Genomic DNA, 27,030 nt, shown 5'->3' on the forward strand with positions numbered 1-27,030 from the left:
CTTTCTTTTTCACTTAAGATAATTGTTTATTTTATTTAAATTGTTTGAGTTGTGTGTGATTTAGTTACTTGTTTCGAAAACGTCTTGCCTCTGCTTTTCGACTATCTTTTATTGTTCAGATTCTCCGCATGTGACACACTATGAGCTGCATTTCATTTCAATTTGAACACCTACACACTGCTGTGCTCCAGCACTGAAAAGTCTTATCTATACTACAGGACCAAAATACAGGTTGTCTGGTTACCCTAGTAGGACACTAAACTCGATCAGCTTCATCGGAAACCCTCCAAGGGCTACAAATGATCTTGTTTCAATAAACAAACATAATTTCAGTTTTATGCCGAACATTAAATAATTATTTATTTAAAAAAAAAAAAAAAAAAACATGACCAGAAAGAATCTATCACACAAAAACGAAACTTCTAGGTGGAAAACAAAACATCACACCTTTTGAAGCAACAGGAATATCTTCACGAAATACAAAGGCAAACAGACGTAAAAACGCAAAACAACCTGGAGGCTTTGAATCTTACAAAACGTGACTCTCAGCATATGTACAACTTTAATACTGCTGCTAAAATGGCGCGTGTGTCTATGAAGGAGGGTCATCTCCATGGATGGCTTTATATTTGGCCATTTCTTCTGGAAAAACCTTCCCCAGCTCAGCGATGAGGAGACTTTTAAATTTCTGCAAAGAAAATTGTAATAATACAGGTGTTTATAAATTTTTGAAGAGAGAAACGACGTTTCAATACCACAACACTCCCAACTGTTTCAGGAACATTCACCACGAGACGTGATCCATACAAAAATCTCATTTATTTCCATTTTGCCTGTGTTGCAGTTTTATGGGCCAGTATTTGAATGCTGCTGCACCTGAATCAAACTGTTGCAGCATAATGAGGCACGACTGTTCCTCAGCTGCCTCTTACTTGTGATGTAGCGTTTTGCTTGATTCACGTTATTTAAATAAGCAATTTAGGAAATTTAAAATGCCAGTCCAGTACAACAAAGAGCAAATAATGTTATTTATGTTGCGACTCGGTTAAAAGAAAGTTATTTAAACCACTAATGAAAAAAGGACTGTAAAGAAATCAGAATTGGCCATAAAAGTTAAAAGGGTTGCACCTCTAATAAAGAGCATAACCACAACATCCGTGCTCAAAAACCAAAACTTAATTTGGCTTTTCGTGAGCTGGCTATGCCCAGTTTGGATGCAGAAGATCAGCAATTTGTGTACAGTTCCCCACCTACTCAAGATTTCTAGATTAATAGTAGGTGATGCACCGACACGGGAATTTTGGACTGATGCCGATGGACAATACATTTCAGATACATATGTCCACAAACATTTACAAAAAGTATAGACTGGGATTAAATCTGATTGGCATTAGAGAGAAATCTAACATTTATTTTTGTAATGTTACAAATACAGTAAAATGAATAAAGGTCCCATATTTTAGCACAGCAACCCATTTTCGCCTAATTAGACTAAATACATCTTAAACACCAGTTTGAAATACTGGTCAATTCCAAACATCAGTCTGAAAGATCACCTGTCCATCCCAATATGATTCCAAAATATCATGAATCCTTTATTAATATTGATGTAAGCAATATTCAAAGTGATACTAAAGTTAGTAAAACTTTATTTAGTTAGTTAGTTGCACATTTCTAATGCTTGTATAAACAGAATATTGACTCACTGTCATGGTGTCAATCTTTCCCTTCACTTGCTCATTTTTAGCCAAGGCTCGTTCCAGGCACTCTTTAGTGTACAGCTGAGGGTTGCGGCCCTGATCGATGTATCTGTGGAGAAAGTTAAAAGCGACACTCATCAGCTGAGGAACGGCAAATAGAGCAAAGATTAGTGTCTGATGTACAAAAAAAACTTAATTAACTGCTGATATGAAATGCTGTAAGATGATAAGGGGTGAGTTTCACACGAGCTGAGCAAACTGAAGGCTTCTTTTACAGTTATATAAAGTCACGCTGACAGCCCTGAGACCAGCAGTTAATTAATAACACAAAACTGACCAGACATAAAAATACTGGACAAGGTAGCTTTGAATGAAGAAGTGGTGTATTTCAACATATCTATGACCTAATTAACAATTTTAGAACAATTTACTCAACATATATAGTGAGTTAACTAAGAATCTGATTGTAAATTACATTTTACTGAACAGCAGCTGAGATTTTTAGCCTCAAGATCATTTATTTTGTATTTTTAGCTTTTAACTGTTTGATTAACCTGATTAAAAACTGTCATACTAAGAGAAGCTGGTCCAGCAGATCCAGAGGGCTTGGGCTGATTATACTACATTATAATGAAAATGTTTAATATCTTGAAATTCTGGTATAATCTAGCAGACAGCAAACATGCGAGTTTGCAAATGTTTTTGTTATTCCTCCCGTGTTTTAATAATCCCACATTCCAATAATAAAATCATTGTTTTTTTGTTGTGCATACCGAAACTAAGGAAAACTAAGGAATGGTGAGGAACGCCAGTATCCCTGTAATCAAGAAAAAGAACTCACATTCAGATGTTCAGATCAGATTAACAGGCGCACTTGCAAGAGAGAGATTCTCCTTGAACTGTTTTACCCTCAGAACATCCATTTAAACATATCAGCACTTAAAAATACACTATAAAGAAAAAGGTTCTGGGACACGGCTCTTACTCATTGAATTCAGAGGTTTCATTCAGTCTCATTGCCACAGGTGCAGAAAATCAAGCACCTAGCCATGCATTCTGCTTTTACAAACATTTGTGAAAGACTGGGTCGTTCTAAAGAGCTCACTGAATTCAAATGTGGTGCTGTAACTGGATGCCAAGCGGCTGCATGCAAGCCTTGCATCAGCAAGCACAATGCCAAGCATCAGACAGAGTGGTGTAAAACACGCCAACACTGAACTCAGGAGCAGTGGAAACGTATTCTGTAGAGTGACTAATCACACTTCTCTCTACCTGGCAGTCCGAGAACATTATATGCCTGACTGCGCCAAGCGAAGAGTTTGGTGGAGGAGGGATGATGCTATGAGGTTGCTCTTCAGGAGGTTGGTTGAGGCCCCTTAGTTCCAGTGAAGGGAAATCTTAATGCTTCAGCAGACCAAGACATTCTGGACAATTCTATGCTTCCATCTTTGTTGTAACAGTTTGAGGAAGGTCCTTTTCTGTTCCAGCCTTACTGCGCCCCAGCACACAAAGCAAGGTACAGAAAGGCATGGCTGGGTGAGTTTGGTGTGGAAGAACTTGACTGGCTTTCACAGATGCCTGACCTCAAACCCATCAAACACCATTAGGATGAACTACAACAGGGACTGCGAGCCAGGCCGTCTCGTCCAACATCAGTGTCTGACCCCACAAATCCTCTACTGGATAAATGGATCTTGTATAAAGAAAAATCTTGTCGAAAGCTTCCCAGAAGAGTGGAAGCTGTTACAGCTGCAAAAGGGGGGACCAGTTCTATTTTAATGCCTAGGGATTTAGAACGGCATTTCATAAAACGGGGGTGTCAAACTTAACCACTAACAGGACCATATTAAAAAATCTCAACAAATCTGAGGGCCAGCTGTGTTTTTATTTTACTTTTACTTAGCATTTTGCCAGGACACCAACTGGCTTTTTCAAAATATGCCAAAAAAAATACACTTCTGTAATAAAATAATAATACATAATAATATTCAATAGGCTTTATATAAAACAATATGCTACATTAGCTACAGCTAACCCTCTTTAAATGTCCCTCATGTAAAGTAGGTTTTTTTAAACCCTCCGGTTTGCTTGAACTACAAACCTGGCATCTTTTCTTTTTATGGTGCTGTCCCACACATGCACATTATGTTGCAGAGCTTGCTGGGGATTGTAGTGCAGCTAATGGTGGAACGGGCTACTATTAATAGAAAGTTCAAACGATTTTGTAAGCCGAATAGGATTGCGCCACAGGCCTGACTTGGTCCCCGGGCCTTGTGATTGACACTTGGGTCATAAAAGCTCCTGTAGGTGTCCCAATACTTTTGTCCACACAGATTATGTATCAAACATAAAACATGCTGTTGGTTCTGTAATACATTTGCACTTTAATTACATCGCCAGTTCAGCAAGTCACTGAGAGTAGCTTTAAACTACTTCAACTATCAAACCACTCACTCAAAAGCTTCCAAAGGTACGTGGATATCGTTAAGCTGCTGTCGACATTTCTCAACGTCCTGCAGTCCTGTGATCATGAAGTTCCTGCGAAAGCAACACAACCGATTCATTTGCAGTGAACAAAACAATGACGGTCAACTCTAACTCATGCAGACTTGAAAATAAAAAAAAAATTAAAACTAGTAAGTCAAGGGGAAACTGAAGTCAACCGTAACTGCAGAGAGAGAAAAATATTCAGCTTTTCATTAAACATAGACATTAAAGGGGAATTCCACCAGTTTCTCAAAATTTCTGAATAATTTAGTTGTTGACAGGTAAACAAAGTAATTCAGAGCGGTTGGTGTGAAGTGGCTCAGTGTACAGAAACTTACTGACTTCTTTACAATGGTGGTGATAGGAACCAGGGGTCACTATGTCAACAACACAGTTATAGCCATTTTATTTACCATCCAAAACCACCAGTGAACCTACACGAGTTTTTAGATATAATGTTGACAATGGTAAAAAAAATTATTTGGGCTATTTTGCCTTACAACACCCTGCATGCACCCCTCCACCCTAGATTTACATAAATGGATTTAGGCCTAGACTTTATTACAAAAGTACCATAAAACAATGTGTTAGACATCTGGCAGTGTTTTCACAACCGTTTAATGTAATAACTCTGTGAGGAAGCTTTTAAAGACTGACTAGGTAACTAAGTGTCTCTACATTTCACGCCAAATTACATCGAATGACTTTATTCACATTATTCATTTAATTATATGGAATTTAATTTTTTAAATAGATGGTTTTCCCCTTTACAGCAGGTTTGATCACTGTGAGGTGAGCGAGCCTCCAGCTAACCTACAGCTAACCTCTAGCTAACGTTACAAAGCGAAGAGAAACGCAACATTTACTGCAGAAGACTACAAATGAAGCTTAAACAGCAGTACGACCGCCATAAACTTCACATTTCATGCTGGCTAAATCTTGTGCGGCTCGGCGTCTAGAGCGAGTCAGACGTTTGGACGGAAAGCGAACTCACAGCTTCTGGTTGAGCACAGTTTGGCTGCTGGGCTGAAAATCGCTCACTATGATCCCCAGCTGTCGTATGTTTTCGATGAATTTCTCAAGATGTTCTTCCAGATTATCAAACTTCTCGGCCATGATGGCGAATTATGACAGATAAACGAATAAAACAACAAACAACGACGCAGAAACGAACCTCATAGCAACGCCGAGCTAAGCGGCTAACTAAAAGGGGGCAACTAAAGCCACTCGCTTTCCGGTAGAGCGCGGACCAATCGCTGATAGAGATTCGACAGTCGTCTTGGTAACGGATTCTACGGAATTAAGGTGCGGTGTGCTGGACTGCTGCAAACGTGTCGTGGAAGGGACAACAAACAACACCGAGTTTATTCTTTTTTTTACATTTTTGTGCTTCACCTGAGCCCCTCTGAACTCTAGCGCACGCTCTCTCTCTCTTCTTTCTTCCTTTCTTTCTCTCTTTCTTCCTTCCTTTCTTCCTTCTTTTCTTTCTTCCTTCCTTTCTTTCTTTCTTTCTTTCTTTAGTTTTTTTCTTCCTTCCTACCTTTCTTTCTCTCTTTCTTCCTTTAGTTCTTTCTTTCTTCCTTCCTTTCTTTCTATTTTTCTTCCTTTAGTTCTTTCTTTCGCTCTTTCTTTCTCTCTTTCCTCCTTTAGTTCTTTCTTTCTTCCTTCCTTCCTTTCTTTCTTTCTCTCTTTCTTCATTTAGTTCTTTCTTTCTTTCTTTCTTTCTTTCTTTAGTTCTTCCTTTCTTTAGTTCTTTCTTTCTTTCTTTCTTCCTTTCTTTCTTTCTTTCTTTCTTTCTTTCTTTCTTTCTTCCTTCATTCCTTTAGTTCTTTCTTTTTTTATTCATACATACATTTCCAGGGGTTCATTGAGAAAGGTCCCCCACTGAGAAAGGGGGGGGGGTGGCATCACATTCTGTGAAATTCTTTGACTGTATTAATTGTGTTGAGTGTGTATGTATTTATTTATTTATTTATTTATTAAGTCGTCTATAAGGATGACATTTTGTTAGAAACCTTCCAAAAAGTGAATAGAATTAAGTTTGGCAAGATCATTTTTACTTTATGATTGTGAAACGTCCCTAATATGAGAAAAACTCGTTTACTAAACAAACTCATCGCATCTGAAATAAAACAGATCATCAGTCCTTATGAAACTCCCAAACCTTTTCCCCGGAAAGTGTTGCACATCTGTCCAAAGCACCCTTGTATAAATACAATGGCAAAACAAATGAACAATCCTTTTACCTTATTATTAATACCGTATTTCTTTGCAGTTTGAGTTTATCTTCATAAAGCTTTATTTGTTTATTCTCCAAGGTGCATCATAACTCGCTCAGGGAATTAAGTAAGTGAATGGCGTGATCAGAACCCAGAAGCAGTTTTAACACTAGACAAAGATAGGCAGCTGCGTGCCTGGGGTCCCTGGGAGCCAACAACCATGCCACGTTGAAAGTCACTTAAATCACCTTTCTTCCCCCATTCTGATGCTCGGTTTGCACTTCAGCAAGTTGTCTTGACCACTTCTACATGCCTAAATGGCTGATTAGCTATTTGTGTTAAGAAGATACTGAAAACCTAATAAAGTGACAGGCGAGTGTATGTATACATACAGAGATCTCATTACTCCATTACTCTGTACCAGATTGTCTCACTGCATTGGCAGTTCATTTTGCATGTTTGAAGCATTCAAGCAAGGTTATCTGCCAGTATACTGAGATCATTTCTCTTAATAAAATTACTAAAGTGAAAGAAAAATATAGAAATAAGATAAAACAAGATAATTTTTTGGTGTCCCATCACTGGCTGCATTGCTGTAGGAGCGCAGGAGGAGTGGCCATGCAAAGAGGCCTCCGGCACCGGAGGTGCCGCACTGGCAGTAGGAGAGACATTTATTGTAGATAAGTGGTTGTTGTGAGCTTAACGTGGGGAGAAGTTAGAGGGGTTAAGTGTCAACCAAGAAAAAGAACTGTGTGGCTAGAAGTGACCTGCAGCGCTGAGTGGAGGTTTTTCTTTGCTGACTGTTCAAATAAAAGAGCATTTGCCTTTAAAGCGCAATGTTTCCCACATCTTCTTGGCGGATGCTTCAGTATAATCAGTTACAATAAGAGACAATCTTATAATATTTTTGTAACAATCTCAGAATAGAAATATTATTTATATCAACTACGTTTTAGATGCATCCAGCAGCACCATTCCTGTCTTTTGCCTAGAGGCCCAGAATCACTAGATGGGCCCTGCCCATGAAACTGCAGTCTGATCACGGTAGTCATAAAATATGATTGTTTTTATTATATATTTATTTTTGAAAGATGGAATAGCACCGAGTGCTCATGTCCCACTCATGAACAAATTGTTCTTGTGATTCGGTTGTTCTCAAAGAATCAGTCGAACCGATTCACAAGTCCAACTGAATCGATCTTCTCGTGTACTACTGTTTACGTCTGTGTTACTCGGGCGGCCGATTGAATACAGCTCTTTCACACTCCAGCCTCATAACATTAAACACCACGTACTGTAACAGATTATGTTGCGGCGTTTACACGTTCCCTCTGTAAACTGTAACAAGGTGGTTCCTCGCTCTGTTGTGTTTGTGAATCATTAAAAGGCACCGTTCGAACGAATCGGCAAGTACGATTCAAAGATTCGAATCAGTTTAATCAATCAAGTTGTCATTAATATGTGGCTGTTGGCGTCACGATTTCAAGATATTGCCTATCTATCGTCAGAGTTGTATCATACGCGTTACGACACGGGCCTACATATGGCGGATATGCTACAAACATCGGTTTCCTAAGAGGAATCGGTTCGAAAGAGCGATTCGTTCACTACGTCTTTGTACAAGGCAGCTGCGTGTAGGTGGAGCTGAGGGCTGTAGCTCATTGGCGCAGGCCAGCTGATGCGCTGCAAGTCCAGCCCCCAGTCCTCCTCAGCCCTCACATTCCCAGCGCCACATACTTGATTATTCATTCTGTGCAGGTACAGCGGAAACCGAGCGAGCAGCAGCCCAGCCGAGCAGCCGAGCTACAGTCCGAGTCGTCCGCTGCTGCTGCTGCTGTTTTCACGAGCGTGAGCTCTCTCGGTGTCGGATTATCGGACTGGTTCGTTCCGTTAGAGCGAGAGGGCTGCTGCAGCTGCTGCCTTTCAGCGAAGCTTCTAGCTCGGCCAGGACAGAGCAGAGGAGCCTGGGGGATCCACCTCCGCAGCCCTGCGCCTCCGACCACCCATCCATCCATTTCTAAGGGGTGCAACATCAAGCAGTCTACAGGGGTGAGTCATTAAGGGCAGACCTATAGGAGCTCACTGTTCGAATGCTCCCGGTCCACCTTAAATGGTGCAGCAGTTACATTCTGGTGTCATTTAAGGTGGAACGGGAACATCATTGGAAGAGGCAGCTTCGACTGAATGCTTGGGATGCTGGTGTGACATTTAATGTGCCCTGTGTTGCATTTCAGCTCCTGACACGGTTAAAAGGGGCATGGATGCTGATGTGCTTCACTGACATAACAGCGCATTTTGCATTTACAGCATAACAAACCGGGGGGGGGGGGGGGGGGGGGGGGGGTGAGTGAGGGGGTCGTGCATTAAAACACTTCTTTTGCATTTCAGCTTGCCGGGAACGATGCTTCGTTGAAATCACCGGGAATTGAGGGGGGCTGCTCGCACACATCCGAGCTGGTCTCATCCCCCCCCCCTCCCCTTTCTATTTCCCTCACATCCCCTCCCCCCTCCTGCAGCGTTTTGCCCCCCATCCCGCGTCTCCACAACCCCCCCTCCCCACCCCTCCTCTCCTCTCCTAACCCCCCTCCCTCACCACCTCCCCCCACCCCCCCCACCCACCTCCCCCTTCAACCCCCCGCACGACTCATGGCTACTCTCCTGCGGAAGATCGGCCTGATCCGGCTGCACGACCGAGACACGGAAGACCCCAAGCACCAACAGGGCACGCGCAAGGTGGCCAAGCAGGCCGGCCAGAGCCAGAAGGGGGGCACCAAGCACTGCGGTGCGGGAGGAGACACCAGCATCCTGGGCACGCCGGAGATTAAGGCCAAGAGGGCCTCGGACGTCCGGGAGAAGAAGGCGCCGAGCAAGGAGGGCAAGGAGAAGCAGCAGCTGCAGCAGCAGCAACAGCAGCAGCCGCAGGAGAAGCAGCAGCAGCAGCAGCAGCCGCCTCCTGCGCCCAACCGGCAGCACTGCACGCAGGTGCGCACACGCAGGCTCATGAAGGAGCTGCAGGAGATCCGGCGCCTGGGCGATAACTTTATCACGGTGGAGCTGGCCGACGACAACCTGTACGACTGGAACGTGAAGCTGCACCAGGTGGACAAGGACTCTGCGCTCTGGCAGGACATGAAGGAGACCAACACAGAGTACATCCTGCTCAACGTCACCTTCCCGGACAATTTCCCCTTCGCGCCGCCTTTCATGCGCGTCCTGGCGCCGCGCCTGGAGAACGGCTACGTGCTGGACGGCGGTGCCATCTGCATGGAGCTGCTCACGCCCAGGGGATGGAGCAGCGCCTACACCGTGGAGGCCGTGATGAGGCAGTTTGCCGCCAGCCTCGTCAAAGGGCAGGTGAGGTGGGTGGGATGAGGGTGGTTTGGACATCTGGGTCTGTATTCACAAACCATATCAGGGTTTTGAGAGGGAACCTGATCTGAGAGCAGCTCCCTGACCCTGATCTGCTATGTGAACATCAGCATTCACCAGGATTCACACCTGATCCAGGCATATTTAATGAAGATCTACTGAGTTGAATGAACTTGCACAGCGTTGAAATGCCTACAGTGATGAATCGACACCTAAGGGGCTGAGCTGGCATCTGCAGTGTTAGATGAACTTCATTGTCATGGAGAACATTTATTCAGCCTTGTCTAGAGCTTTAGGTACATCTGGTCACACTCTTAAAGTGCTGGATTAGCTCCAGTAGTTCTGCATTAACTAGCAGAGCTGAATGAACACCTACAGTGTTTAATTAACTCCTGTGCTATTGAACTAATACGTACGCTGTAAAGGTGGGAGATGTAACGATATTTACCATAATTGGGACAAATAACGTCACAATATTGTCGCTGTTGGAACAAAACCTTGTATTTCCACTTGGCATTTTTCTTTTGGTTGACATTTCGAAAACGCCAAGTGTTGTCGCGAAAGGGCCGATAGAAATGGCACAAAAATAAGTAGAATAAAGTCTTTTACATGAACTCACATTGAAAGAGTGTTAAATGTTTTTTCTTACATTTATGGCATTTGGCTGACGCTCTTATCCAGAGCGACTTACAATTTGATCATTTTACACAGGTAGGCCAAGGCAGTGTTAGGAGTCTTGCCCAAGGACTCTTATTGATATAGTGTAGGGTGTTTGCCCAGGTGGGGATTGAACCCCAGTCTACAGTGTAGAAGGCAGCGGTGTTAACCACTACACTATCCCAACCACCTCCTTTCTCCTGCAATGTTAGAAATAAACGTCCTATGCAGGTTTATGATTCGTTCATCAAGGTACAAACAATGTAAGTGTACCCTGAAAGGTTCACTTTTAAGGTCCAGTGGTGAAGTGGAGGTTCCTAGTGGAAAAGTAGATATTTGTACATTTTTCATAACCAAATGTTTTAAAACACAACAATAAAATAAAAAGTCTGGAGGCGAGGCGGGGTGTGGGGAGTCAGTACTCCGAAAATATAATTTCAGTGGATTCTAGTACAGTTATGTTCCCTGACTAAAGGTACTGGGAACCACCACAATGACCAGAGGGCTGCTGCCCCAGTCCCAGCGTCGTGCCCTTTCTTCTGAGAGTGTGTAAAGTTATTTTTGTGGAGATATAAGGTTTTGTTCCAACACTGCTGATGTGCTTTTCTGATCATGGACATTGTTTGTGCTTAAAGAGACCTGACTGTTTCATTACATAATAAGTCCAGCTTCGTTGGATTTAGTGAGGTGGAACATTGAACAGTGATCGTTGTTCCTGAAACACAATGAGAATCGACCAAAATCGTTATCAGTAGATTTTTGCGCTGGACTTGCCAATCAGCCCATGTATTATTTTGATTTTGACTGACGTGTTGCACTTTTGTGACGTAAATAACGTCATTCAAGTCTAAGACCGTGTGTGATCTTGCCAGTTGCTTCTGACATTAGATGTTTGATTGAATCATTTTTTATTTAGGATTGAAAATGCCACTTTGGTCCGTCAAAGGGCAAATATTTTTACCTTGCTACTGTTACAGTGCTTTTTATTCACCAAAGTCACAATATAAATCATATCTCAATTATATTATTATATTATACTGTGACTTTGGCTAATAGTTTAGGTACATACGGTACCTAATACTGTAATTGTAGTTGTAATGTAAAAACTCACGATTAGTTCATCCCTATTAAGTGTGAGTTTAATGTAGCAGGATCTTCTTTATTTATTTATTTATTTTTGGTCCATCCCAGATAATCGAATCTTGGGAAAACGTATCATGAGGCACATTGTGTGTCAGGAAAATATCTTGAAGTAGCACCGTATCATATTTATGCCATATTGCCCACCTGTACTCTCAGTATTAGCAGCCGCAGTGTTGAATTTACTCTTGCAGTGTTGAATGGACATAGTGTTGACCACCCATGGGCTCTTTCAATGTTGTTTACACACACACACACACACACACACACACACACACACGTACACACATAGATGTAGATGTTTCAATACAGCAGCTATTAATTCAACATTAAACGAGCTAATTCTTCAACAATATATACACACATATATGCACATGAAGTAATATAGTGTTGATGGATTAACTCACTTAGTGTTGAATGAATAGCTGCTGTATTCAAAAACCCACAGTGTTGAAGTGAAAAATACACACCTACCGTGTTGAGTTGACTCATGCGGTGCTGCAGTCACTCAGAGTTCATTTGTTTCCAGCTTGACGCGTCATAACCCCTGTAGGTGTTTATTCGAAGGGGATTTTGCTGTGTTAGCTAAATTAGATGTGTGAGGTTTGGGTTGGAGGTGGAGGTGGATCTCTGGGAGAAGGTTTTGTGTGCAAGACCTCTTCCGAACGCAGTGGTGAGCTGGATCAGGTTGTGGTGGACTTGGGTTGGAGCTCAGACTCCGCAGGGTGGTAGATCTGCAAGGACTGGTTAATGCCATCTGTCCCGTTTTAGCCCCAGTGGGTCGAAGGTAGGCTGTGAAGGAAATTCACTACCAAGAAAAAAAAAAGAACGCATCTATTGTTAGTTGAGTGCACATTTCTCCTTTTATTGTAAGCAGAGGATTTCTCTTGCCTTATTATCAGCCTGATTGTTTCCTCACACTGCATCATAAGCAGTCTTTGCACATTCTGCTTAAAAAATGCAGCAGAATCCAAGACAGCACACGAGAATAGCTGGGGCTTATCTGCTAATATGACATGCTGATGGAGGATTTGTGAAGCCTTTAATTGGTGACTTGGAAATGCGTTAAAAATAAGATCAGGGGATGTCATTTTTGAGATGTTGATTATGTTTGTCTGTGCTTCAAGGTGACTAAAAATGCTTTCGTGTGCCAGTTTTATAGGCCTTCGCCTTTAGGACAACATTTTCCTTCAATTGCCAGAAGCATTCAAGGGCAATTACCTATCTAGACACTGCTAACACAGCAGATTCCCCCAGGAGCTGAAACGGAGGTCCGGTGCATAGATAACAAGAAGGTCCATGATGATAAGCCTTTTCATAGTGACATTATGCCACAGGCATAATTCAGTCATATTTATGGTAATTACACGACGGTGCACTTTGTTAGACCTCAGCTGTGAACACGTTATTCGCTGCTATTCTTTTTTCCTTTTGCTTATAGTGGTTGATGAAATTCTGCTGTTATAAGGGAGCATTTAATGCAAGCCTGTGATGCAATCTAAGCAGCAGCTCAGCAGCTTGGAGATGTTTGTGTAACTTTAATTAATTTAATGCATCACAGTAGCCACTACAAGTGCAGATTATGAAACTCCTTAAAAGCGAGGCTGTGCAGCAGAAATGGCCTCAGAGAAAGAATCGGTGACGGCATGAAGAGAAACGTCACCGTTTAAGTTGCTTCTTACATTACAGAGTTATGAATAAAAAATGCCACTTTGGTCCATTAAAGAGCAAATCATGCTGTTTATATTGAGACTTCGGCTAATGGAAAGTACTGGTTCATCCCAGTGGACTTTGTTATTTAAAAGTGGCCATGGCTGGTTCCTTTTTTTGTCCTTACCAGCTGAACAAACCTCTTGTAAAACGTATAGCATCATGAGACCACCCCCCCCCACCCATATGTATGGGTGATTCATATGGCCAGTTCCAGAATACGGTGATCTTGACACACTGCATTTCACTTTTAGCAATATTTTGGGGCAACATTTTCTCAGTAATGAGTACCATGATATATATCCATGATATAATATGACACAGTAGCAGTCTTACTATGCAGTTTTAGTCATGTAAACTGCAGTGAATGCAATTTATAGCTTCTTTTAAATAGTTAAATATTTAAATAGTACATTATTAGTTCATTTACATAGTATCAACATCATTAATATTAACTTAAGAATCATCTGCTACTGTCATACGATGATATATTTGGAAAATATGATACCTGAATTTTATCAGTATCACCGTGGACTAGTATTCTGCTTGTATTCGTTTGTACGACAGGGCTGCTATGTTCAATGACGTTATCCAGAGCGTATGCTGACCCAACATCAAGGTTGATAAAGTGTTATCAAATTGAATTCCAGTTGTAAACCCAAGGGATTTGTAGATGTCTAGGCTTTATACATGGAAATTGGATTTAGGCTAGATTTTGGCTTTTCCTTTAGAAAGGTCTGCTGACATGTTGCCAGGTCTTAATTATTGACGGTTTGGGAGACTTTCATCTTTTCTTGCATCTTGATGCTTATTGTCATTATCGTAAGGATCTCCAAAATGGCACTTTACCTGAACTCTGCTACATATCATTGACAAAGCCATGCCATAAAGATGGCATGGCAGATGTTATAAACTCTCATGACAGACATTGTTCAGTTCAGCATTATGTTACCATCATCGGTAATCGTCACGACAGATGCCATAATGTTTGACATGAAGCTTGGCATCAAATGTTGTGGCATCCTATATGACATTTAACAGTAATAGTAACACGACGCTGTTATATTGCTAGACCTAATCTACCACGTCTACTCTTGACACCATATGATGTCTGCCGTCACCTGTTTATAACATAGTTATGTCCTTGAACCCATGGCTTATTATTCAGCTATAAGTCTTGCAATACTGCATATTATTCATTGTCACCATTTCTAGGGATACACAACTTAATCGGAATCACATCGGCATCAGGCTTGTAACCATTCAGAAATAATGCTACGCTTCTCCCTAATACTAATCCTGTTAGATGTATTTTCAATTTCTACATTTAATTTTTATACTTTTATTTTTATAGCCCACAGTTTCCATAACAGTGCATCCCTGATCTTTATTGATCCATTCATTAGGAACTCATAACTTTAAGTACAGCTGGTGTAAAAAAGGAAAAAGAAAAAATGAATACAGTAGTGTTGATATGACCGCAGCAGTGCAATCCGCTGCTTAGCTACTCCACCTTCAGATTTGCCTGTCTAAGGTCACAAACAGGATGTACCCATGATGTCTTGATGCCGTCATTTAAATCCCTCACAGGCCCATGTGGGTTATGTAATAACAGCGGCTTGGGTTCACCCACAATGCATAAAGGCCCAGTGCGTCCAATGACTGATCCCCATTCAGAAGATTACCCATCTGGCACCTCACACGGCCACCGTGTAGCGCTCAATACATGTTGCACTAAATCATCTCTTGCTAATGTTGGTGTTGCTGTGGGAAACGACGCAGCCGGACCCAATTCTCAGTTCTTTTTTGCACCGCTTGTTCTCGCGTGAAGCCGGAATGCGTTGTGGCTTAATTAAGGTTTCGTTAGCTCCTGTTAATCCAAAAATCACAGGCTTTTGTGTGCGCAGTTAGAACGCTCTCCTCACAAGTGAGTGCACTGCATTACTTCTGGGCCATTACGCCGCTGCCTGCCCATAGAGAGCCTGTGGCAAGAGCACAGCTATTTCTGTCTCTCCGTCCTCACTGCCTTACATCAGCAGTGGCACTGGTACGACCCCACTGCGCTCGGACACACTGAGTGGAGTGTGTGTGTGTGTGTGTGTGTGTGTGTGTGTGTGGGCTGCACTGTATATCATTTGTTAATCTTTAACAATATTTTGGCCGTTGCACAGGTCCAATACAAGGTATCAGGTGCAGCAGTGGGCAGTATGGCCATACATGTACATCATGATATAATTAAAACTTCAGTATATATGTACATAAATGGAAAACATGCACTGGCTCTTGAATGTAACTGCTACACCATTTAAGGTGGAGTGGGAAATTTGAATAAGAAGCCAACTCAGCTCATAGCTTTTTGTTTGAATTTCCCATTCCACCTTAAATGGCATACAGGTACAGGTTCTTGAATGTAACCATTTAAGATCAAACTGGAAATTCATGGAAGAAGTCAACTCAGCTCATAGCTCTTTATTTGAAATCCCATTCCACCTTAAATCGAGCCCAGTGACAGGCTCTTGAATGTAACTGCTGCCCCATTTAAGGTGGAGCAGGAAATTCGAATAAGAAGCCAACTCAGCTCAAAGCTCTTTGTTTGAATCTCTCATTCCACCTTAAATGGAACACAATGGCAGGCTTTTGAATGTAACTGCTGCACCTTTTAAGGTAGAACTGGAAATTTGAGTAAGAAGCCAACTTCAGCTTTGTAGCATTTCTAAAATAATTTGCCTCATATGGTGTCCCATGTACTCGCGCCTCTGACCTTCAAACACTGCTGTAATTTGGAAAATATTACAGTGATTCATGCTACAGTACCAGCTGCTCTATGGCTCGTTGTGCGGACGAGACCCCAGCTGCGGCCTCGTCTGATAAAAGGCAACTTCTCAGGTAGTAGGAAAGGAAAAAGGAAAACAAGCACAGCTATCAGTCTCGCATCCATGATAGAACGAGGCTAGCCCTAAAAGTCCAGCCGTTCCTTTATGTCTGCTGCCTTGAAAACAAAGTGGACTTCTTAAGGTGCAGCAGACTAGACAGCAGGAGGTGATCAAGGGTTTGCTGCATTTCTGTTTTCATTCGTAACATGGCTGAAACATTCCTGACTCAGCCACTCAGCTAAACAGGCTAACACTCCTGTGGTTTGCACGGCTTGAGTATCATGTTTTCTGCGCCTATTTGTGGCATACCAGTATAACAGTGCAGGTGCCAGTACACTGCCCACTACTAATTTAAACAGCCCTAATGTAGCAATATAATCGTGATATTACATTTTGTCAATATGCTGCAGCCCCTGTGTGAGAAACCAGGCTGTCAGCTCAAATATCTGTCCCATACAGCCTGTAGGCCTCAGATTCAAGCTGAGCAGAGTCTGTCTTTAAAAACTCCTGGCAACATAATTAGCTCATTATTAAAATTATATAAAGAACCTTTTTTGTTTTTGTGCCACTGTTGATGATGAAAGAACAGGGATTGAAGATAACGTTTGGTGAAATGTAAAGAGAAATATATAAATAAAGAGAAAGGTATTACAGTTTTAAGCAGGCACTCGTTCTGCTGAAATGCCAGGCACATTCGAAGGCTTAAGTGAAGTCACCTTTAAAATTATGACTGGTGGTCAGCAGCCATTTTGTGCAAATCAAACCCCAGCACGCGTGCCGCTCCCCTGCACTTCTCAGAGTGAGGGAACACTAAATGGCTTTCAAGGCCAAATGATTAAGATTATTGCTGCAAAGGCCGTAGGACTGAATCTATTTTTTTATAAGCGGCAATGTGCTCTAGAGTGTGAGTCAACACGGTTGCATGTATGAGTCATTTTGTTCACCAGCTGGTGCAAGAATGCATCTCTTATCAAAGCATCTAATCATGATCAGAAGTATTTTTCTTTCTTTAAAGGGAACGTCCACCGAAGTTTGGCACAGTTCAGTCGTTGAGATGGAAACAAGGTCATTTATAGTGGTTTGATGGAGCAAATTACTCTGATTCCTTTACAGCGGAGGGGATATGAATCAGGGGTCATGATGCTTTATTTGATGTTTTATTTACGGTCTTAAACAGCTAGTGAACCTACACGGGTCTTCTGGGGTTTTTTATGTAGTGTCGATAGTAAATCTGAATCTGTGTTCCGTGGATCTCTCCATCATGAATGGATTTTAAAATATGTTTTAGGCCAAAAGTTTATCTCAGAACTATTTAGCAGCATATTTGTAACTATTTTTGTAGTAACTGACTGTGAGGGAGCTCACCTTCCGGACGTCTGGTTCCCATCACCACCACATGGCCATTTCACACCAACACTCACCCTGAATGACTTACATCTAAACTATTTAATTGTACAGAAATTTAGAAAAATCAGTGGAATTGCCCTTTTAGTACACACCCTGATACAGTCAAGAAAAGGGTCCGATTTTCCACTGCTGCTCTTCTACGATGCTGTTACACATCAGAATCAGATTATCTTGATTGAACTCAACTTGGACTCATGCCATTGGTTTCTCTGGAAAACCCTGGTATCTCCTAACCGCAATTAGAATGGGTGACCTCACCGTGGACGCACTACTAAGCACTAGAGCAGTTTACTTACATAATGAAGTTAGCTGTTTCCCCTGGCGTCCTCTGGTGATTCGTAGCACTCTTTAAGCTGGAGGACACTGTGGCCTTCCTGCAGCACTGCAGCTTCTGGGAGATTAGTCCCAGCCCTCCAACTGCACCAAACCTCATCACTTTAAAGCGACAGATTGGCAAAACAATTCCCCTTTAAATCTAGTCAGTTGGCCAGCATATATTTGGTGTCCGATGTTTACTTATTTGGTTTTGCGCTGGAGCTGCGTGGAGGATAATGTAGCTAAGGCGTAATGCAAGCTTGTAGCACACCGATTAGCATTTTGTAACTGCATGCTTTAAGCCAAATGCTGCTTCGATTAATGTCACACAGAAGGATGGATGTACATTTATATATAGAGTTGTTACGTAATCTCAAATACCGTTCCTTTAAAACGCATTGTATTAGACAAAAGTCCATTTTCTAGACAACAATGTGTCTTGCAGTGTCCGAAAGCGCACAAGCTAGGCTGTTAGCAATTACCGAACAACATGGTTTGATGGTTCCTTAAAGCAATAAATTAGCTGTTCCTCAGCTTTACAAAGTTGTCGAGTTGTCGCGGGTTGCAGGTGTTAGCTAAGATTAGTTTGGTTTTTGTACTGATTAAATGATTTGTTTGGCTATAAATATGCACCATTATTTTTCCACTACCAGAAACGTGGCTCAGCATGAGATCAGTGTGTGGTGATTTAGACGTGCGGTTAGCACAGTGCTACTAATTTAGTGGGGTTACGAATTGTTTAGCTACATTAGCCACGTTTTCTAAAGTGCTTCAGTGCACAACAAAAGAAGAAAACCAGTGAAGTCTTATTTAACCCTTGAGTGGTGGTGATGTGTTTGTTACTCGGTGGTCTGCTGGACCCACCACATTATTGGTTTTTCAAATTAATACAGCTATAACAATTTATGTAAAAGTACCAGAATTGGTCAGAGTAGGGTTCTCATTTAGCAGCTGTAGCCAGTCAGCAGGCTGTCCATGTTGTCCACACACACACACACACACACACTCTAACAGCAGGCCATGTAGGAGGAGAACAGAGTGAAGGACAAAGCACCTCCACACTTTTGTTCCCCACGGGTTCAGCCCCACACCACATGTGTAATATAAGTGTGTGGGGGGTGAACAGAGTGGAGTCATTGAAAATGTGTTATTTGATATGTTCTTCACAGAAAATTAGCAAAGTTTGAGGAATTTCAGGTTGAAATAGTAATAAATTGCATAAACATTAAAAATGGGTCCCACAGACCCCGACACCACAGTACCAGCTGCTGTTTACCTTGTGTCAAACTTTCATGATGAATGGACCAACAGAACGGAAATTACTCAGAATAAAATTTCATTACATCAACTTACACTGAAGTTTAAGAACATTTGAGGCATTGCTTAGTGCACAAGACAGTTTCAGTTATTTGGGAAAACAAAAACATAATTTGTGGCATGTGCCCAAACTTTTACCAATGGCACATTTTAACTTGTGTTACTTTGAACATAATCATCAATTAAAATTTGTGGACGTGTGTTCCGCGTTGGCTTATTATTACTCAGAAAATGCACAAACTTTTGTATAAGATGGCATATTAGATGTTCCATCCAACTGTTCTTATTAAAGGCCCATATCAAGGAAACCTGACTTTCCCTCCCAGTCCATACAGTGCATGTATGGAAACTAAACTACAAAAACAGCTCATTTTGAATTCATTGTTTCTTGTGATGTCATAAAAACCAACTCAAGCCAATCAGCTCCGTCCACTCACACTGAAATTGTAAAGTGCATTTTGAATGAGGCGCAATGCAGGTCAGTCAGAACAGAGGTCATTTACATACAGTATATCATTCTTAAAGGTGAAGTGACGAAAACAGTTCACTGAGGAATAAAGATGGGTTGTAAAAATGAAGTATGGTCACATTTTGGCACATTAAAACCACAAAAAATTGGAAAAATAAAATACAAGATATTGTACTTTGTATCTTTAATGCCTTTCTCTCTTTACTGTATTCAGTCTTGGTGTCATCTTGTTTGCTTTATTGCATTTATTGGTGGTTTCTGACCAACTTTTTCCTTTTTTTTTCCCCCACCTTCCTAGGGCCGGATCTGCAGGAAAGCAGGGAAGTCTAAGAAAGCCTTCAGTCGTAAGGAAGCTGAAGCCACTTTCAAGAGCCTTGTGAAGACCCATGAGAAGTACGGCTGGGTTTCTCCTCCAGTGTCTGACGGTTGACGAGGTCAACCAGCAGTGCAGCAGCTTCTCTCCCTCCCCCACTTCCACGTGGCTTTCTTGAGTTGGGTTTTTCATTGTTTTTTTTTTCTCACCACCAAACTTGAAATGGAAAAAAAAAAAAAATAATAAAATAAACGCAACAAAAAAGGTATCATGTCACACCCTCCAAACGTTGCTGACTCTCCACAACCACGTCCACCATGCCTGCCCCGCTCATCTCTCATTCCTCACCCAGGTGCCATGGACCAGTCTCCGGCTGTGACGTTACACGTTTATTAATGCTGTGGTTTGGACTACACTAAAAGACAGTCTGTTGCTGAAGGACTGTGGAAATGAATGAGGCCCTGAGGAATGTAATGCCCCTGTAAGGGGACAGGACATGCCCCAACACTCACCTCCTACTTCTATACTATACCTCTCTATCACTCTATACCTCTCTGTGTTCATTAGTGTGCTCTGTGTTTTCACTCCTCCTGCTACTTCTTCTTTGCCTCCTCCTCCTCCTCCTCTTCTTCGTTTCCTCTGTTTTTTCTCCCACTTTCTTTCTTTTTAGAGCTGACGATGCATTGCACTGAACAGCATCAGCCTTTCCTTCATTTACATACAAATGACTCTGTTAATATTTAATAGATAGGCAGATTAGTACAGTACATTTGAGGTTCACTTTTTTTTTTTCCTTTTCTTCTTCGGCTGTGCTATTTTTCACAGTTCAATGCAACATGAAGATTGTAATTTATGTGGAGCTGTGCTCTTCTTTCTCTCTCTCTATATATATATCTCTCTATCTCTATGCGCGTGGCTAAATTTAGACATCACTGTGTTGCGTAGATGGTGATTGATTTCTAATGGAGAAAAAAAAACACTCGTTGCTTATGCAGAGGTACAGTAAAGATAAAAAAGAGTGGTAGTGAGCCATTCTTGATAGTCATTTATCATATTGTTTCTCTTTTTCTTTTTTTTTTCTTTTTTTTTGGGAGAAGACCAAAAGTCTATAATCAAATCAAATCAAATCAAATTTATTTATATAGCGCTTTTTACAACTGATGTTGTCACAAATTATAATTCTGATGATCTTGATACCAGATGGCAGCACCGAATGTCAAAGTCCCAGTGTGTAGGTGGGCGTAATGCACACTGAGTGCAGGGCAGGGGTAGCGTGATCTAAGCACTGCGGTGACGTGGTTTTTTTTTAGCAGCGTGCATCAAAACTGATTATGAAATCCGTCTCTTCAGAGCAGCGAGCTTCAGTATGTTGTGACGAAATGGCTACAGCGGAGACTAGCGGCCCGTGTTGGCACCACCGTGAAGACAACACTGTGTTTTGGCACTGCTACAGCTTATTTCCCCGCAAGCCAAACACTGCAGTCGCACAGAAAGAAATGTTTTTCTGATCCGGGAGATTGAACACACTGACCTGCTCAGGTTGTTTACCCTTGCGGTGTGGACTAGATTTGATTTGCTGCCCGATTCTTCTTCCACTGACTTTGCAACACGTTTTCGGTTTCTCTTCATGCTCAGCGGAGAGGCAGCAAAATGAGAGGGCTTGCTGCAAGGGGTCAAGGAAAAATGGTCCGAGCCTCAGAGCCTGTATCAGCACCTTAAACTGCAGGCGTGTTATTCAGTTAACAATCTTAAAGGGACTCTCCAACCAAAATGAAAAATTCTCCCATTGCTACCTCTGTTGTAAATGTGTTTTCTCACATCTTGACATTTTCTGGTTTAAAGTAACTACCTAAGAAACCGCTGGTGATGTATCTTGAAGGTGGGAGGAACTTTAAAAAGCTACAATCACTCTGAATGGATTTTTGCAGGCTGTTTTTTACATTTATTTATGTTTGCTGGTTAATGCAGAAGGATATTGCTGTAGTCACATATCTTACTCCAGCTGCGTAACTGTAGTAGCTATCTTCAAATCATGGTTTCAGTGGAGAGAATGCATTGCAGAAATGAGGAGGACGGCAAGCTAAAAGCTGAACTGAGAAAGCTCGGTAGCTACCATACCAACATTTGGTAAAAAATGACCCCTTGTGTTCTTTTGGTCCTGAATAGAAATAGAATCACTGCTTTCTTTGCGTTTTTTATTTGGCAACTGAGGTAAGAGCTACGCTAAAGCTGGCTTGGTTATATCTATTAGCCTATAGATCAGTGGCTAGGCTAGCTGTCAGGATTGGATGACACCACAGGGAATCCCAGTGTCCCAATGTATTTGCATAATGCATGCTGGGAATTGTAGTGAGAGAACAAAATGACACAAAATCGTGAAGTAGCATAGCACGGCGTATTAAACAAGACTCCAGGCTGGGCCTAAGTACAACCCTTAGCCAGTACACTGCACCTGCTGATGCCACTGTTGATAAGAGGTAAATTAAGATGGACCGAAAGGAGTAGTTTAGGGTGTTTTTATTGTCCAGCAGTGGTGTGGAATGCTAGCCGCTCATTCAGTGACCCGACTGATGCTGGGAGGCACACCTTGGTGTTATCGACTGCCTCTCCAAATGTCAGCATGAATCCAAACTGGCACGAGCCTCAGTGTGTCTGCAGAAAGCACACAGGCCTGAGCTGATGCTACTTCAGTATGTGCTATTAGACTATCACCTCAAGTAGATCTGATCGCTTTAAATCTTTTGATTTGGCAAATTCAGCTCACCTGCATATGGCTTGAACTTGCCACCTCTCGTTGCTCCTTCATGCCGTCCCCGGTGTGTCATTCGCTTCACGTTACATGACTGCACAGTTGGTAGCAGAAAGCCTGATTATATCCTCCGGCGTTTCAGGGGAACTTTAAATGTCATAAGGGACGCTACTAATTAACACGCCATTTCAAAAAGGGAGAAGGAGAAAACAAACGGATAAGCATTCTGTCTCTTTTTGTTTTTTTGGTGCTGTTTCGGTCAAGAAGATACATGGACTTTGTCAGGGAAGCATACATGGTACTGCATTTCCCTGCTTTCAAGTCCACGCCGGTGCTTGAACAGTACAGTTTAATTCCAGACGTCCTTCTCATTCATGTCATTACAAGATCCCACATTATTAGCAGGGCATGTCGTAACGACGAGTCCCAACAAGATTTTCTTGCCCAAAATAAATTGGTGCGACTCGAGGTCACCTTGATTCCAGATAGATAAAGACAAATGTGTCCAAGAACAGAACAGTCGGCACTTCCATTGGAAGAGGCCCTCCTGTTAAGGAGTCTTCTGTTCTTTTTTAAGTTCAGGAAGACGTGTTGAATTTTTGTCCGTGGTACTTGACTGTATGCCACATATGTGGCAGACAGCGATTGGATTAAAGACATACTAGGCTATTCCTTTAAAGTGCTCACTGTACTAGACTAAAAATACATTAGAAATAAGCACCAGGATCTCACTGCAGTTCAGAACGCTCCTCTGAGACTGAGAGAGGGCGAAGATTGGGAAAATTCCTGCTGTGTTTGCCTGGCCTGAGGCAAATGAGAGAGAAAAGGGCTGTTGATATCTGCTTGAATATATGACTATTTTTGTCAAGGCTTTCTTGTGTAGTTTCAAGGAACCAGAAGTACTTAAAGGCAGTGTGGCTGAAAGAATTACACTCTAGCATAAAGAACTGGTGGTTTGTCCCAAATGTCAGATGACTGTGGTTTTGACTTGATGTTTGTACAACAGTGGCTAAAAAAGCATCATTATGCCTATCATGTTATGAATGAGGGGCTTAATTCCACGCTTGTCCGTCTGGTAGAAAACGGATCACTAATCAAACGCTCTTGGTCTTCTCCAGTCTCTGTTTGGACAGTCATTTGAAAAGTGGTCATGTGCATATTCGTATGGACGTAGCAAGAGGAGATACTAGAACATCGACTAATTATAACCGGTCAAAGTTATCTCAAAAACTGGATGTTTGCTGGCTTTAAGAGCATAATTTTGTGATAGTTTAGATTGGTAGATTGCAGACACTAACAGAATTAATTGTCCAAACAAGTGAGATGATTCTATTGTATTATATCTGCATGTGGTCTGTGATTGTTAGATAGCTTTCAATTTTTTTTTATTTTTCAAAGAAAAGCAGGAAAACTATGGGGGGAAAAAAAGAACAGGAAAAAAAAAACTTGTGTTTTTTCTGTTTTTGTCATTTTTCTTTCATTAATGTCTTAAATGTCAGATTGTGTTATATGAATGTTTGTGTTTTAATTTATTTGTGGTTTGCCAAAATGAAGATTTTGAAGCATGTTGCAGGTATTGTCACTGATTAAAGAAAAAAAAAATAAGAAAAAAAAAAATCTTAAAAGTGGAATATTATGTACCTGGATTGAAGGGGGGTCTGCCGTATAGGGACCGCAGGCTCCGGGCTGTGAGGAATAAAGGACATGACGAAGCGTATTTTCCAGATTACACAAAGCAACATCACAGGACACGGTCAGAGCAAAACCAAACAGGAATGTGCAATAAAAGTTGTAGGCTTATTCAACCCTGCAGACCGATGTGGTGCTCGTTTTCCTTGTGTTTCTCTTCACTGTTGGTGGTACAGCGCTGGTCAGCGTTAGCGAAAAATGGAGAGAGGTAGTAGATCATGAATGTAATAGGGCTGTCACGACTACTGGATTCAACAGAACTTGATTAAAATTGACCTTGTGTGAATTCAAACTAATTCAAATTCATCTTCTGTGAAAAGTTGCTAATGTGGATATGTTAAATATTAGAACATGTTAAAGGCCTCGTATCATGAAACGCCAAGTTCCAGATTTAAATAAAAGACTTTGCTTTAGTATGTAAACATAGTTAAATTGTATATTTCAATATTTGAAAATGTAGTTCTATATATGAAAACTAAGCTAGGAAAACAACCTGTTCTGAAATGAATTATTTTGATGTCACAAGAAACAATATAAACAGTATCCACATGTAAGGAGCCGTAAGAAGTGTTTCAGTCCAGAAGGCTTTTTGAACATGGCACAACACAGTGCAGCCAATCAGAAAAGAGTTCATTTACATACAGTAAGACAAATAGCCTGTTTAATGGATTTAGAGACGGTCATGTAAAATGAATTATGAGTGTTATATATTTGATATATTGTACACCAGTACACTGCAATTAGTAATAGGGATGCATGATTTCGGAAATGCTCTCCGTGTTGTTTCATTCGGCTTTTTTTACAGGATACAATTTTTTAAATGTTTTATATACATTTGTGTATATAGATATATAAACATATACTCACAGTACTGTACAAAAGACACATTTTCAAAATCGGTTGATGTCGTATGTGTTTATTTGCTGAGTGTTAATATTTGAATAAACTAAATTTATTGAATATTATATATATATATATATATATATATATATATATATATATATATATATATATATATATATATATATATATATATATATATATATATATATATATATATATATATATATATATATATATATATATAAAAATATAAGGGGCGGCATGGTGGCGTGGTGGGTAGCGCTGTCGCCTCACAGCGAGGAGGGCCTGGGTTCGATTCCCCGGACGGGTGATCAGGGTCCTCTCTGTGTGGAGTTTGCATGTTCTCCCCGTGTCTGCGTGGGTTTCCTCCGGTTTCCTCCCACAGTCCAAAGACATACAGTCAGGCCAATTGGACATGCTAAACTGCCCCTAGGTGTGAGTGTGTGAGTGACTGTCTGTGTCTGTCTGTCTGCCCTGCGATGGACTGGCGACCTGTCCAGGGTGTATCCTGCCTTCCGCCCGAAGACTGCTGGGATAGGCTCCAGCATCCCCCCGCGACCCTGACGGAGAAGCGGCTTAGAAAATGGATGGATGGATGGATGGATGGATATATATATATATGTATGCACACACACACACACATATATATATATATATATATATATATATATGTCGATGTTGTCAGAACAAAAATTTATATCTATTATATTTTTATATCTATTATATACTTTATATCTAATTAAATATTTTTTATTGATTTTCAGTTTTTATCATAATCATATGCATGTTATCCTTTACATTGTGAGTAAATTTCTTGATGAATGAAATTTAGTCAGTGGAACCAGATGTTTTTCCAAGTCATTTTTGGTTGTTTCTTTGGTCCATTCATGCTGAAACTTGCATGCAATGTAAAGGACAACAGGCATTTTCAAATTATGTCAACAACTGAAAAATGACAAAAATGGAGATACGAGGTTTTGTTCCGACAGTATCGATATATATGGGCCCTTTACATTTTCCTACTGCTCTCTCTTACAGTAACAAATAGTATTTTTTGGTCACAGCATCACTAGGACTCCAACTCATGATCTCTTGATAATAGACAGGAGCAAACTTGTGCAACTGGGAAGCCTAGTGTAAATTGTACCCTGCGTAACTATGGCTACATTCAAAACCACATATTATCCCAATAAACACACTAATAATTAGGGATGCACTGATATGGAAATTGTGGCCAAATACCAATGTCCCAATATTTTTCACGTTGAAGCCAGTACATACAAATGTAAAACTTACTGGGATAGCTGAGAAACTTAAAAGGTAAATGACCTCTTCTTGTTGTCTAGGCTATAGTGGGCCTTATTAAAAAATGAAACACATCTTATAACTTCAGCATAAATGGGCAGGGCTAAAATGCTGTGGGTTGAATATACGTAAGTAGATATATACAAATGCCGATGTTGTGACATCACAACAGCAATTATAAAACGGGCTATTTTTACAGCTTGGTTTACCTATATGGACCCTATGAACTGTGAAAAGTGTATTTAAAACTTTATATAATGTAAACAAAAATTTTACATTATGTGTCCCCTTTAAAATGTATTTGTAGAAGATTAGCAAAGTAGTGAAATTGTAACGTGGAGCGATGAGGAGGCGGACGCATACGCGGAGAAAAGCAAGATTTATTCGGGGCAAATCCAGGGCTGTGGTCGATACAGTCCAGGTTCAGGTAGCCAATACAAAGAGCAG

At 41.1% G+C, this 27,030-nt stretch overlaps 2 protein-coding genes across 2 annotated transcripts; one reads left to right on the forward strand and one right to left on the reverse strand.

The window, feature by feature from the left end:
• Window positions 1–367: 367 nt before the first annotated feature.
• Window positions 368–5,418, reverse strand: med10 (mediator complex subunit 10). Its single transcript, XM_017711435.2, has 4 exons — window positions 5,182–5,418; window positions 4,155–4,238; window positions 1,707–1,809; window positions 368–688 (listed from the first exon to the last, which is right to left on the reverse strand). The coding sequence occupies exons 1-4, from the start codon at window positions 5,301–5,303 to the stop codon at window positions 593–595; spliced, it is 405 nt and encodes a 134-aa protein (XP_017566924.1). The 5' UTR covers window positions 5,304–5,418; the 3' UTR covers window positions 368–592.
• A 3,604-nt stretch (window positions 5,419–9,022) lies between these two features.
• On the forward strand, window positions 9,023–24,706 carry ube2ql1 (ubiquitin-conjugating enzyme E2Q family-like 1). Its single transcript, XM_017686381.2, has 2 exons — window positions 9,023–9,760; window positions 19,962–24,706. The coding sequence occupies exons 1-2, from the start codon at window positions 9,053–9,055 to the stop codon at window positions 20,091–20,093; spliced, it is 840 nt and encodes a 279-aa protein (XP_017541870.1). The 5' UTR covers window positions 9,023–9,052; the 3' UTR covers window positions 20,094–24,706.
• Window positions 24,707–27,030: the final 2,324 nt, after the last annotated feature.

This window comes from Pygocentrus nattereri, chromosome 27 (assembly GCF_015220715.1).
Source record: "Pygocentrus nattereri isolate fPygNat1 chromosome 27, fPygNat1.pri, whole genome shotgun sequence".
NCBI classification, from domain to species: domain Eukaryota; kingdom Metazoa; phylum Chordata; class Actinopteri; order Characiformes; family Serrasalmidae; genus Pygocentrus; species Pygocentrus nattereri.

Bases quoted from the DNA above. Each gene is read 5' to 3' on its own strand.
- med10 (XM_017711435.2), bottom strand. From the start codon at position 5,303: ATGGCCGAGAAGTTTGATAATCTGGAAGAACATCTTGAGAAATTCATC. The intron at 4,239-5,181 runs GTGAGTTCGCTT...TTGCTTTCGCAG, and splicing joins ACTGTGCTCAACCAGAAGCT to GAACTTCATGATCACAGGAC. The intron at 1,810-4,154 runs GTGAGTGGTTTG...CTTTCTCCACAG, and splicing joins GTACCTTTGGAAGCTTTTGA to ATACATCGATCAGGGCCGCA.
- ube2ql1 (XM_017686381.2), top strand. From the start codon at position 9,053: ATGGCTACTCTCCTGCGGAAGATCGGCCTGATCCGGCTGCACGACCGA. The intron at 9,761-19,961 runs GTGAGGTGGGTG...CCACCTTCCTAG, and splicing joins CCAGCCTCGTCAAAGGGCAG to GGCCGGATCTGCAGGAAAGC.